Here is a 14888-nt window from a genome sequence, read left to right as displayed (position 1 = left end):
CTTTGGCAACTTGAATTTGCCCTTAAAGCAGCACGAAGTTAATTTGCGATCAACAGGGCATTCTGAGATGAAGTTTCTCGAGTCGCAGAACTGGCAGATGATGTTCAGTGGACTGCAATTGTGCGCCTCTACTCGAGTGGCATCGAAATTGATGGCTTCTTTGCGGATCGCTTGTCTCTGATGCTCTGGAACTAAGCGCTGACTCTGAATGACCGCTGTATGCCACGACTGCGATTGTTCATGCGTTTCTGCTGCGATTCGAAGTCGATAGGCTGCGGCATCTTTTTCACGCCACGACTGCGATTGCTCAGCGGTTTGTCGATTGATGAAACGTTGTTGAGATTCACAATGTGCTGCACGAATTATCTCGAGCGACTCCTGACTTTGCTTGGCCAACCATCTTTGCTTTCGTTCATTTGGCTTTCGACGCTTTTTTGCGATGGGATCTTCGTCCTCGTCCATAATTTGTTACTGGAAGTGAAAAAATCTTTAAGGAACATTATGAAGGCAAATAGAGAGAGAAGAGCGGGCTGCCTCTCCTTGGCCTCCCCTAGCTCTTCTCTCTCTCAAGCGTTCATCATATTCATCATAGAAAGATAAAGTAGTGCGCTTACCAACATATACGCACAAACGTCTGTCCCTGCAACTTCTTGATTGTGATAGCGTATGCGGGGAGAATAGGAAATTGACGTCGTCGCAAAACAAATGGCAAAGTTCTGTCGGTGGGGGCCAATACGATTCTGGGAATCGATTCTGAGAATCAACACTGAATCGCCTCGTTCTTTCTCTCTCTCAAGCGTTCATCATGTTCATCATAGACAGATAAAGTTGTGCGCTTACCAACGTAATCGAACATCTGTCCCTGGGACTTGTTGATTGTGATAACGTATGCGGGGAGAATGGGAAATTGTGGTCGTCGCAAAACAAATGGCAAAGTCGTGTCGGTGGGGGCCAAGTCGATTCTGGCAATCGATTCAGGAAATCAACACCGAATCGCCTCGTTGTCTCTCAAGCGTTCATCATGTTCATCATAGACATATAAAGTTGTGTGCTTACTAATGTAATCGCAAACGTCTCTTCCTGCGACTTGTTGATTGTGATAGCGTATGCGGGGAGAATGGAAAATTGTCGTTGTCGCAAAACAAATGGCAAAGTCGTGTCGGTGGGGGCCAAGTCGATTCTGGGAATCGATTATGTAAATGAACACCGAATCGGCTCGTTCTCTCTCTCAAGCGTTCATCATTTTCATCACAAATAGATAAAGTTGGACGTTTATATTATTATATTAATGTATGTTTTATATGCAGTATCCACTGACTATGCAACAGGGATTTCTAAATGTTTTTTGGCCGAGCAGCAGGAGCAGTCTCTAGTTTGGAGTGCGTAGGAGCCTCATGCTACTACAGGCTTAATTATGATATCATTAAATATTATATAAAATAATTCGTAATAAAGTCATATTTAATGCATTCTTAGTCAATTGAGAATTTTCCTAAATATGAAATAGATAAATATTAATAAATAAATATCAACTATTAAATAAATATTAACTATATAAAATATTCAATATGATCTCATTCAATGTCATTACAACTAAATATGAACGTATCCACCGACTATGCAACAGGGGTTTCTAAATATATTTTTGCCGAGGAGCAGGAGAAGCTTCTAGTTTGGAGTGTGGTTGTAAAGCGCATGCGGAGGAGTCGCACACTACTACACGCGTTCTGTCTCTCTGTTAGAAGGCTCACACGGGGCCTGCGTATGCAATTTAAGCATGGGTCTCTCATGTGCGGCTCTTACTGGGACGAGGTACTTTTTCACTTCATCCAGGGCATGACCCATGCGACTGTAGGCCTCCGACGGTGGAGCAAACACCTCAATCAGGACGTGCAGCTCCTCGCTCAGGTGTGCGTATTTGTTTTCACCGCTCTTTCTCATTTCCTCCTCCTGCCGAAGAATGAAATAATGGTCAGAGTCGCGAATACGCACTGCAGCGCCAGACGCCAATCGACTGCGCATTTCGGTTATTATAATTTGGGTCCATGTTACATCACATCACTGTCTAAATATTTAATATCTGTTTAAAAAGTCTGGCTTTGGAAATGGTTGGTGTTAAAGTAAAGCGGTGGTTATGTTGCAGCCAAAGTTTTTTCCAATGTGCCTGTTTAAAAAAGTCTTTATTTATGCCATATTGACTTACCAAAGCTTTGTCCCTCATTGATCCTTTTCCCAAAATGGACATTTTGGTTCCCGTTTCTTCCTGCATTCTTTTGAGAGAATTACCTCGTGGCCCCAGCAACTTCCCCACAAAATTGAACTGCAAAGCAAAAGAGAAAATATTTCAAATGAGGACACACACAATCCAATTGTTGCTCCTCGAGATGTAGTTGCAATTGGACGTTATATGAATCCAAATTATCTCAGCATCCACGTTATTATTTTTTCATCAGATCTGAAATGGCTCCGTTATGAAGTTAAGCATTGCAAATAAAAAGGAAAACAATTAACTGTTTAAATAAATTATGCTCGGTGATTCAAAGTGTCCCCCAGCCTCCCCCACAGAAGTAAGTGGATGTGTGAATGCTTGTGAGCCAGTAATATTCGTAGCGAAAGTAAGCTGTGCTGTGACTATATTCATGGGATTGGAAAACATTAAAGCTCGATTCTGTGCATGATTGCTGGGGAGAGAGGCAATTGTACCGAACAAGGAAGAATCTCTACAGCTGCAATACCACAGGCACGCAGGTGATGAGAATGAATACAATGCATGGTGGGATTAATATACAAATTACACATTGCATGACAACACAAATCAGGAAATGCACAGCGTTCTCTGTAAAACAAAATAAAAAACGCGCTACTTCCCATCCTCCTTTAACCAGAAATTACTTATTTAATGTATAAAGAGTACCATATATTTAATGGGCTCATAGAACTGTAAACAAGACTTGAGACTCCACATGCAGGGACTTGGCTATTCTAACATTTCTATAGTGATGTCACTGCTCACAAAAATGGGAAATCATGAAGTCGGGAGTGAATGAGCCACGGTGACAGTGTGCATGCACGTATTCAGCATGCAGTCAGTGGCGCCTGGTCTCTATGGGCGTTGGGGCGGCACTCTACCTAAAAAAATTGTTTAAACGTGAAACAAATGGCTGCTCTATATAAGAACGGGAGACACAGGAGAGCCTCACCATTCTGGGGAATTGCCCGATGATGCTGGTTGCAATTACCAGCGAAACGTCGTACTCAAATTGTAAATGTTGTTGCTTCAACACACCGGTGGGCTAAAGCAGTGAACTATTTGTCTTTGTCAACGTGACACATTTTTACTGATTGGCCGTGTCGGGTGGTGGAGGGTTACGACACATTTATAAATAAACGCGATCTAAACCCAAAAATCGTTGATTATGAATAACATTGGTCGCGAAAGCCTACGTGTTAAACTAATTTAATGTTTTTGACATTTTTAATTTGGATAAAATCTATTTTTAAATAATTGGAATTTTTGGCCAGGTTTCTCTGCCCAAATGGGATGCATATTTCACCACCATCTCCTTGGCCAATTTAAACCAATCCCACAGACTGCTGCCACCCTTTGAACAAAATGAGGCCAAAGAAGTGCTAATAAATTCAAAAACAAGCATGTCCAATAACAAGCCTGGCTAGTAACAAGCCTGGCCAATAACAAGCCTGGCCACTAACATGCCTGGCCAATAACAAACCTGACCAATAACATGCCTGGGTACTAACATGTCTGGTCACTAACATGCTGGCCAATAACAAACCTGACCAATAACATGCCTGGCCAATAACAAGCCTGGTCACTAACATGCCTGGGCACTAACATGCTTGGCCAATAAAAACCCTGGCCAATAACAAGCTTGGCCAATAACAACCCTGACAACTAACAAGCCTACCCAATAACACACCGCCATTCCAAGGACATTTACATCGAGACAGCCCGCCCCTCCCCATCAGACACTATAATACAGGAACTGCCACAACTAAAACTGTGACCCAGCAGCCGCCACCACATGCAATGTCTTAAACAATCAACGTTGTTGTACCTTTGGATGCTGTTTTGCTGGAATGATGACCCGTTCAGCCAACTTCATATTCTTATTGCTGACCAAGTCCAAGAATTTTCTCTCCTCCTCATCTACAGCATTATCTCTTTTGCACACTTCAGTTTCTGTTAAGCAGAAAAGAGTTGTAAGATGTTAAGCACAACCTAATATAACCAGATATGTGTTTCTTTCTGGTGCGTGCATTTTTAAAAGAGGCCATCGCATCGTGTTTTAGCCACAATTTGCAATGAGCTTATTCTTACACTTGGCTTGTTGTGGAGGTGCGGGCAGCCGGCCTCTTTATAAATAAAATGTGACAAGTCAGACAAATCCCCATTCTCCAACACATTTGCTCCCATGTAGAGCGGTGTTGTATTGAAGCGGCAGCATCTGTTACCTTTACAGGACTAATCTGAGACCAACGTAGAACGTGCCACTTTCACTAAATAGCTCCTTACATGGAGGAGCCTGGCTCTAACTCAAGGACACTGACCCCTTGTTGCCTATTTAAAGAGAATATCGCAATTCCAATTTGCGATGCGAGCGCTGACACACGATCCAATTAATGAGGTGCGATGTTTATTTTCTGGGGGGTTGGGGGGCTGTTGCTTCACAATGCAGTATAAACCGCTTTGCAGACGGTCCCCCAATCTCAGAGCTAATATGTAGATGCAATTAGAATGCGAGTTTATATTTACGTAATTCAATCGGGTATCAGGAATTTGAATGTCGAGATATGTCCACTGTGCTCGACCTGCGTTTTATTTTCTGCCCCCCCCCTCCACTCACCTCGCAGAAATGCAAGGGCCTCGTTTTTGGTCGTCGCACCGCTGAGCTCCGCGACTCACCGTCGGTGTCTGAAGGGGTGTCTGAAGGTTCCCCTTGTCTACGTTACCGCGCTGCGTGCTAATACCCTCCCGGGATCTCGTGATGAGTCAACAATCCTACCAGCTGCTATTTCACATTCACTTCACGTCTTTTTTTTTTCTTCCATTCGTTGGGTCTTTCGGTAAAGTCACGTCGATACGTTCAAAGAAAATAACAAAAAACTACGACTTTCGATCGCAACACAAGCGGTCGTCACCAGGAAAAGGGGGTGGGGGGGGAAACGTCGTAGTTTTTGGTTATTTTTTGTAAATGTATTTGAACCTATCTACGTGACTTTACCGAAAAACCCAAAGAATATCAATTCCTGCAGTCACGAAAGCTTTAAGTCAAGATTTGCTTTTTTCGTTTGCAACTTTATACTCTTTCCATTGGGTTACCTCTCCTGCGGGTTAGATTCCGACCCTGACACCTGTACAGTTGGAGTCTACATGTTCTCCCCGTGTTCGCGTGGATTTTTCACCGGGTCCTCCGTTTTTTCCCTCCATATTTAGAAAACATGCGTTTAGAATATTTGGCTGCTATACACTCCCACATGATAAGCCACTTCGTTGAGCTATCATTTGTGGCCAGGTCGCTTCTGAAAAAGAGCTATATAGTTCAGTGTGCCTTACCTGGTCAAATAAAAATAGTAAATAGTTATTTTACTATGAAAGGATATAATTGAAATAGCACGCTGTGAACACGAGGAGCAACGTAGAAGGAGGAGCGTTGATGTAATGTCAAAGGTGGTCCCCTCATCACATTCACCATTAATGTATTATACTGCACATTCTATAGACTTATCCTGGAACTGAATTCAACAGGAGCTAATGTAGATCGCCATTCACAGCAGGGCACTTAGAAAAGGCTGCTGATTGTTCGTTATGAGAACAAACAAGCGGCTTCTTCTCACAGCCACACCTTGCTCTTTACAAACAGCGAGCTCTTGCTAACGCCCCCCCCCCCCCACTCATTTGAGGTCTGGTCGATGTACAAGCAAATGTCGCTGCTGTAAACAGAGGTGTGGTAAATTAAAGATGGGCAGCATTTGTAAAAGGAAAATTTAGTTAATATTTTTAAGTGTTTTTTTTTAACCAAAGTTCAATACTAAATGTGCCAAAACACCAATATTATTTTTTTTGTAAAACGTCAAATGGGAGCTATGGTTACTTAATACATGCAAAATATGCAAATTATGTCAAAGGATTAACGCTCCCACGTTTAATTTGCACACTTTGTTTGGGAAATAAAAAGCGTCTGGCAAAATGTTTGTAAGCAAGTAAATAAGCGTGATTATTTATTTTCTTGGCCCCCATTTATAGATAGGTCACCAAGCAGCCAGGAAATGTTCCCTTGAGATTGTTTTCACGAAACACAAGCGTTGAGCCTCGCCAGTTGAATATTAATACGAATCATGAATGTTGCAGATTGCACGATAGAAAACATTACATATGTGTGTACGTTGCCTGTAATACATGCCATCCTTGAAAAAATAGTCATAACCACACAAGTTGCAGCGATATAACATAGTTACAATATATTGTACAAAATACTATCAACAATAATCTTATTTGTTTTTTTTTTGTAAAATATTTTTAAATCGGATTGTTTTATTTCCTGACCCCTTCAAAAAAGATAAAATAATCACAACAAAGATGAATAAAATAACACTACATATTAGATTAGTGCTCTATGTAATGATTTCCAGATACATTGACGGCAGAGTGGTTATGTCATGTCATATTTTTATGACAGCATTTGGCAAGATGCAACGATTAAATCATCGAGTTGAACTGCAATTTGAAGATGTTTTTCAACAATATTTCATCATACTTGAAATACATCCACGGACACCAAACAAGATGTAGTTAAGGGAAACTGACATCACGGTAATGGTCATATCGTGAAATGTCGTGGCGCATGGTGTGAGAAATGATTCTGTGCCCACCTGAGCTTACGGTGCAGCTGAACAGCGCTTTCACAATTTATTTTGCACTAGTATGTATCCTAACCTTATTTTCTTTTATTTTCACAGCCCTTTGTCAATCGACTGCTGGATAAATACCTAACCTCACACCGGGTTGATCGTGTGGGTTATTTGACCATACTTCACCGCACCGGTCAATGCAGGGAGAGGGCACAGGACCGGTTCAGGTATCCCTTGCCACAGATGTTATCTATTGCCCTGGAATCGAACTTGGCCGTCTTGGTCCATAGTACGGTACGCCAACCACTGCACCTTCACTCCACTCCTTCGTGTATGATATTCCAGAAATGACCAACCCCATACACCGAGTGATATTTACTTAACGGTGAAACTAAGTGGTCTTGCCTTTAAATACAAACCCAATGTAACCACGTGGCTTGAACTTTGTTGATGCCGTAAAGGCAGAGGGCGATGTGCATGTAAAGCGACCAGACTTGCAGGTCTGCAAGACTGACGTTTTTGTGACTGGAGGCAGTGCATTGAAGGGAAACACAGCAGCGCCACCTAGCGAGATGCGACGGCTACATGAAAGAAATCATCTGACAAATGCTCCCTTGCCATCCACATTTGTCGTCGTCCCTTGGCATAAAAATGTAGATACACTTATTTTTTACACATCCCATCAGCCACACTGCCTTCTGGGAGCACATAATTTCAGCAGCACCGTATCAACACAAGCAAAACTCGACATTCGGTCTCTCATCGGCAGTACTCTGTGAAATTCCTGTGATTAATAATACAGGGCGATGTATTTATTGATACCCCGTTGAAATATTGTGGAGAAAATTCAATGAAAATAAGATTTTACTTTAGAAGTTTCTACACGTCTGACACCAATCTCAATACAAGTATTAGATAGTTCAGTTCTCTCCTCTGTAATACATGGAGCTATCACTTTCGCAATGTTCCATAACATGTCAAGAAATAACACACCCTACATATATTTTGTAAAAATGTGCACAATGTACTTATATTACTGTTCTTCTCAAATACAATAAGGGTCATAACCATGAATTGTAAAGTTAGTGGAATTGTATTTAATACAAATCCTTTTTGGATTAACCGCATATTAAACGTACCACTGTGTGACATAAATACTAAAAACGCCCAATCACTGCCAATATATAAATGTAATGGTGCATTCGAGACAAAACACATCTTCAATGTGCTATGATTGAATATTCACTATAAACAACCTGAAAATTAAATCAGTACCCATTCAACGGGTGGCAATGTTAAATTGCAGTCTCAATAAATACCAGCATGAATAAATAACCCAATTAATTTCCAGCAATTGATCTTCATACCCAAGCAACTCCAGGGCGTCTCTCCTAAGTTGTTAGGCAGAGGTGAGCAGAATTAGAGGGCTAGGATAGTATTTAAATCCCACATCTCGTGGGGGCGAAGTTTTATCTGCAGCCCCTGCCAAACAATTATATCCAGTAACCCTTTTTAGCATTCCTATACAAACACCACAGCACAAGTAACCCTCCTCCTCCAGGGAAGGGCACATTGCCCTCACGACAATGCAATTTCACATGTGACAGCTTATCTGAAAAACAAAACCATTTCAATGGGGAAAAACGCCATATTTGTGTATGTAGATATATGAATCACCAACACGATTTGAGCTCTTAAAATATTGACTTCCCCCGTTGCACACTTTGTAATTGCCATCAAGCTAATCACCTCAAGTTATTTACTCATGCTCCCACTATTAATTAGCTATGGATGTTTTTTTTTAAAGGAATATGTTAATATTAAATAGGTTGCATGAATTATGTATTCACTGCATACAATTCTTAGTTGTTTAATATTGGAATCCCAACATATTACATATTGAAAGGGCCTTATTTCAAATTAGCTTACTGTATCACAATAACAAATCACAAGTGTGCTCACTAACACATTGTTGATGGCCTGTATGGAGGTAATGCATATTTCTAGTTAAATCTTAAAGGTTGGCAACATGTTTTTTTGTAAAGAAAATGAATTATAAATTCAAAATATTAAACTTAAAGCATGAAATAATTGCCGTGTTTGTTTTTTACTGTGTATAAAAAAATAACAATACGTCTGGAAAGTTATGGAGTTATTAATGATCCATAATGTGTTCCCTCTTATTTACCCAGCCTTTAATTGGAAATAAATACTGATGTGACTACAGTGGAACGTTTCTGATCAGTGTATATCACTTGCTGTGACCTAAGAGTATGTAAATATGGGTACTGACAGAGAAGATAAAACCTGAAGAGTGTACGAACGATCTCAGTGAGCTGCATACGAGGAATGACACCGAGAAAGCAACACTCATATTAGTAAACAACAAAAGCAAATTTCGATGTAAAGCTTTCGTGACTGCAGGGATTCATCTTCTGGATTCTTTCGGTAAAGCCACGTAGAAGGGAAATAATAAAATAATAAAACTAAAACATAATAAAATAATTCTCACGACGTTTCGGCCTACAACGCAAGCAGCCGTCCTCATGTAAAGTCACGTATAAGGGAAATAATGAAATAAAAAAAATAGAACATAATAAAATAATTCTCACGACGTTTCGGCCACAACGCAAGCAGCCGTCCTCAGGTGAACAATGACCTGAGGACGACGGCTGCTTGCGTTGTGGCCGAAACGTCGTGATAATTATTTACTTATATTTTATTTATTTTATTTTATTATTTCCCTTCTACGTGACTTTACCGAAAGAACCGAGAACAACAAAAGCAAGTTAGGAAATATGTTATTGGAGTTTAAGACAACTAAATGGGCTTGGGCAGGACACGTCACTTCGTAGGGAATGATGGCCAGTGGTCAAGAATTACGACGTAGTGGAAGGAAGAGAGCATAGCCCAAGAGGATCACGTCTACAGAGATGGAGTAGTGAGATTAGCTCGCTCTGGATGGATTCTTACATCACAAGACTGCGGCTTCAGCGAAGATGAAATGTTCATATCGATCTTGAAGACTACAAGAGATGGCAACGACTTGTGAATGCCTTCATCCAGCAGTGCATAGATCATGACTGATGATGATGAAATAAATATCACAATGTATCCGAACAAGGTTAGCTTTTGAATTATGAGCTCCGATTGAGAAAAAAAACTGATAACAAAACTACGTATTAAAATTGTGTACGAATGCCAATCACATGTTTGTAACACTGCTATGAAAGTGGGCCATTGTGATCTGGAACTATTTTGTGAAATTTAAATGAATTGCAGTGTTTGACTAAATCACGCCTCTGTGGGCTGGGTGTGCCTCATCGGAGGATTGTGGTGGTCTCAACGGATCAATGTAGCATAAATATGGGAATGTGCTTGAAGTGAATAAAAAAGTAAAATTGCGTGAGCTTAATGAAATAAAAATTCTACAGGAAACTGCATTTCAATACAAAACCGAATTAAGTTGTAATACAACAAAAGATTAATAGGCAATTATGAACACAGGAATGGAGGTGGTATGGGAATTAATGGAGTGGAACCCGTGTCCATTTTCGGTGTTATACTTGACCAAGTTGGGATGCTTTTTAAGAGCGTGCAATTACTTCAGTTGGCGTGAATTACACCGTGAGTCACATTCAATTGTATCCCACCAGCCTGATCACGGTGTTTACTCAGCAAATGCAGGTGGGGGCGTGAGTCATGAAATACACATATTTCCGGACTGAAAAAATACATTAATAAGCAGAAAATACACCATGTCCCTCCACATTAAAGTTTTTTTTTCTACATGCCATCATCAGCCGCACGGTGTATGACTGATGGGTACGTGTGGCTGATGGGATGCAATCTTTACGTGGAGGGTCAGATATTGAAAGAAGGCGAATGGCTGCTTTATCTTTTTTGGTACGTGATCTACGTGCTCCACAACGCCAATGAGTATTGTGTTTTTTCCTCGGCGTGTGTCCGCGTCATCTTTATCGGTACATATCAAACCGAACACTCAATCACAACGCATTATGCGCAGTAGGTTTTCACGAGCGGGATTGATGCAGTTGCTGTCCTTAAAGCATCTGCAGCCTTAAAACCCATTCATTACCTTCATTGTCCAACATCCAATTTGCATACATTTGCTGCATTACGGCCCTCCCAGAAGCCACAGCAGCAGTGCACGTGCGCGCCCTCCAATACAACAAGCCTTCATTACGAGCGTATGAGATGGTAATGCAAATTCCATTTGCTGATCCTATAAATGCGTGACCTTTTTGCACCGCTACTTTGCCCACAGGCAAAAAAAAAAGACAGTGAGTGCGGTCACTACGAGCTAAGAAAATGAGCAACTACATTCTAACTCGGTGCTTTTTCTTGTAATCATTACGCAGCCCAGAGGCACCACCGTTAGTCAGTGCACTCCACACACACAAAGGTTGTGAGTTCGATTCTCTGTCGAGGTTCCCACTCCGTCCTTTTATTTCCAGAGTCTATCGAGAGTTACCAGTCAAACCAACATTGGACGTCCTACAAAGAGTTTGGGCCCAGCCATATAAATGTGACATTTCTTACCATTGACTCAAATATGATAACTTCACTCTATTAACTCAAAACGAGTATACCAAAACTCCGATTAGCAGGGTTGCCTATGTAAGGTGCGAAATAAGTTCAACATACATGCATACACAACTGCGATAATAAATTGCTTTATCTTTGCAAAGTAGCCCTGTGAAAATTCTAAACTTCGATAAATTTGCATCGGTCACGCTCGGGAACTAACGCATGATGTGTTATCACCAGTGTAGCACGGAGATAACGGCGACAAGGCGATCGTGTATCAGCTACATCGTAAGGTAAGCTGTGCTACATCGTAACGCAGATGCCGTGCGCAACTGACACGCGTCTACTTAAACAGGGTCTGGGTTTGGAATGCACGGTTCACTGGCTCACTTTAGCATACGGTGCACCTGTGCATCGGGAGGTCAGCTAATACACTGAACATTTATATTTTATTTGACCAGATAAGGTCCACTGAGCGATATAGCTTTTTTCAGAAGCGACCTAGCTATCACAAATGATAGCTCCATGTGGGGTGGCTTATCGTGTGGAAATGTACAGTAACCAAGTACTCGAAACACAAGTCTCTAAATGTGGAGGGCTCTACAGGCTATAGTTGATGTGAACAGATGCTCGCTTGCGTTTATCGCGGCATAAGTCAGCCTACAATACATTAATTGTAATAAAACTAAGTTCATAACACCCGGCCGGCTCATTAGTCGTTTAAATCATACAATACTCTATAGTTCGTAGATCTTATTCTTATTGCGCTACGGGGTGTAATTATTTAGACCGCATATTATCATCTTCATTACGCAGAAAGAAAAAAACCGAAAGTTTAAATTACAAAACCAATCGGAATATATTGCAACATTATTCCGTGACTGAGATAAAACCGGATGATGACTATTGCTCAGTTTGCAGGACAGCAGTTTTCTGATCTAAGAGTTCGGCATCCCCCGGCTTGAATACACTCGGCCCATCATTCCGCGGGCGAGCCCTAACCAAGCAAGCGCATTATCGCAAGATGTCACTTAATGCATGGGACATCAGCAGTGGTGTGTGTGTGTGTACTATGGACTTACTTGCCCTGCCATAGAAACGTGACATTGGCAGCACAGATGTAAATTGGCACAATATGAGCACTCGGACGCTGGTATGATCGCTATCGCTTATGTTATTACACGATGGAGCATATTCATCAATCATTACGCAGCAATAGACAAATAGTTGTAACGGCGCGACTACTGTGATGAGCAGAGGCAGTAAGATAGCGCTCAGCACTAGGCACGCAAATATGACCCCAATGCCACAGAATGAGACAGGGCTGAGTGGGTGAGTGAGCGAGGCTGCGTAGTGTGCGCCGTCTTGTACCTGCTGCTGCTGCTCCTGCGATCGCAGTGCTGCCGCTGCGTTCCAGCTGCAGCTCCGCCAGAGGAGCGCCCTGTACCAGGAGGGCACTGCTGCTGATGATCTCCATGGCAAGCGGAGATGGGCAGGGAAGGCGCTCTGTAGATGCGGGATGTGGGGGGGGGGGGTAGCGGATGGACAGACTGAGTCGCCTCGCTGAGTGTAGGTAGCGTGGACTCGCGTCCGCTCTGCCTCGCGTGCGTGTTCTGCTGTCCTATAGAGTGTGCTGTTCGAAAGAGAGTGTGCTGTGGTGTAGAGTGCTATCCTTTAGAGCGAGTGTGATGTCATAGAACGAGTGTGGTTCTGTGCTCGAGCGGGTGTGATGTGATCGAGAGTGTGCTGTCCGATAGTGTGCTGTGCTGTAGAACCTTTCGCCACTCGGTTGAGCGTAGTCTCCACGAGCCTGATGTGCCTCGCGTGTGTAACGTGGCGATGATGCTGCTGCTGCTGCTGCTGCTTCTGCGTCCGTGTGATGTCGTCCAAGCTACTGCTGTCCACCTATGCGCGATGTTCCGCGGAGGCTCGAGGTTGCTCCTTCCTGCGCGTTATTTAAACGGGTGTGTGGTCCCTACGTCTCTTGTGATTGGCGGGGCTTGCCTATCTCCCCTCTGTCCGTGTCTCTCTCTCTCGCTGTATTTGCCCCGTGTGGGCCGTGCCCGACTGCCGCTGCTACTGCCGCTCTGGTCCCAGGCAGTGCCGCGCGTTTCGTTATAAACGCCGCGAGGAGCCACCGCGCAGTACGCACGCGCCGTGTCCCCCCCACTCCCCGATCCGCCCCACACACGCGCGCGCGCGCACTCAGAGACGCGCGCACGCAGAGACGTACACACAGACGTACACACAGACGCACATAGACACTCACACACATAGACACAGACACACAGAGACACACACAGACGCACATAACACAGAGACACACATAGACACTCACACACATAGACACAGACACACAGAGACACACACAGACGCACATAACACACAGACGCACATAGACACTCACACACATAGACACAGACACACAGAGACACACACAGACGCACATAACACAGAGACACACATAGACACTCACACACATAGACACAGACACACAGAGACACACACAGACGCACATAACACAGAGACACACATAGACACTCACACACATAGACACAGACACACAGACGTACACACAGACGCACATAACACAGAGACACACACAGACACTCACACACAGACACAGACACACAGAGACACACACAGACGCACATAACACAGAGACACACATATACACTCACACACATAGACACAGACACACAGAGACACACACAGACGCACATAACACAGAGACACACATAGACACTCACACACATAGACACAGACACACAGAGACACACACAGACGCACATAACACACAGACGCACATAGACACTCACACACATAGACACAGACACACAGAGACACACACAGACGCACATAACACAGAGACACACATAGACACTCACACACATAGACACAGACACACAGAGACACACACAGACGCACATAATACACTCACACTGTCACACACATATATACCGCTTATAGCCTGAACAGACTGTTGGGGCAAGTGCTGTTAGCGAGCACCTCTAAAGGCCGGCACGGCACACGAGGGTGTGGGTGGGTGGCCAGCACCACGCCCGGTCCGCCTTTGTCTCCCCAGTGGCGATGTTTACACACCGCACCAGGTACTCATTTGAGGCTGTGTCGACCGGTTCAGATAATCGTCACCGGTGTTGGCCGTGAGCGGGATTCGAACTCGGGGGCCGGGTCCGTAGCGCAGCGCTGACCGCTACACTAGCACACACAGAGACACACACAGACACACACAGACACTCACACAAAGGAAACAAAAACAAATATCCCCCGTATAGCCTTACCAGACTGCAGGGACAAGTGCTGTTAGCGAGCACCTATGAAGGCCGGAGCGATACACGAGGGGGTGGGTGGCCAGCACCACTCCCGACCGCCTTTGTCTCCCCAGTGGCGATTTTTTTTACAGACCACACTAGGTACTCATTTGAGGCTGAGTCGACCTAGCGGAG

The 14888-nt window shown here is 43.3% G+C and overlaps 1 protein-coding gene across 5 annotated transcripts in view; it reads right to left on the bottom strand.

Moving 5' to 3' along the window:
• The window catches only part of LOC133349210 (KH domain-containing, RNA-binding, signal transduction-associated protein 2-like), a 29082-nt gene extending 15561 nt beyond the window's left edge, over nt 1–13521 (bottom strand). For 4 of the 5 annotated variants that reach the window (XM_061562504.1, XM_061562505.1, XM_061562506.1 and 1 more), the window contains exons 1-5: nt 13197–13521; nt 12793–12927; nt 4077–4201; nt 2204–2320; nt 1804–1950 (exon numbers count right to left, since the gene is read on the bottom strand). In XM_061562504.1, the coding sequence (XP_061418488.1) occupies nt 1804–1950; nt 2204–2320; nt 4077–4201; nt 12793–12898 (495 nt within the window). In that variant the 5' untranslated portion in view covers nt 12899–12927; nt 13197–13521. Of the gene's footprint in view, nt 1–1803; nt 1951–2203; nt 2321–4076; nt 4205–12792; nt 12928–13196 lie in introns of all 5 variants that reach the window. The other variant, XM_061562507.1, reaches the window with a different exon arrangement.
• Between the last annotated feature and the right edge of the window lie 1367 nt (nt 13522–14888).

Source organism: Lethenteron reissneri, chromosome 29, assembly GCF_015708825.2.
Source record: "Lethenteron reissneri isolate LAM-NWPU_2019-01 chromosome 29, ASM1570882v1, whole genome shotgun sequence".
NCBI classification, from domain to species: Eukaryota; Metazoa; Chordata; class Hyperoartia; order Petromyzontiformes; family Petromyzontidae; genus Lethenteron; species Lethenteron reissneri.
The sequence above is the reverse complement of the archived record's forward strand: the minus strand, read 5'-3'. Positions and strand labels throughout refer to the sequence as shown.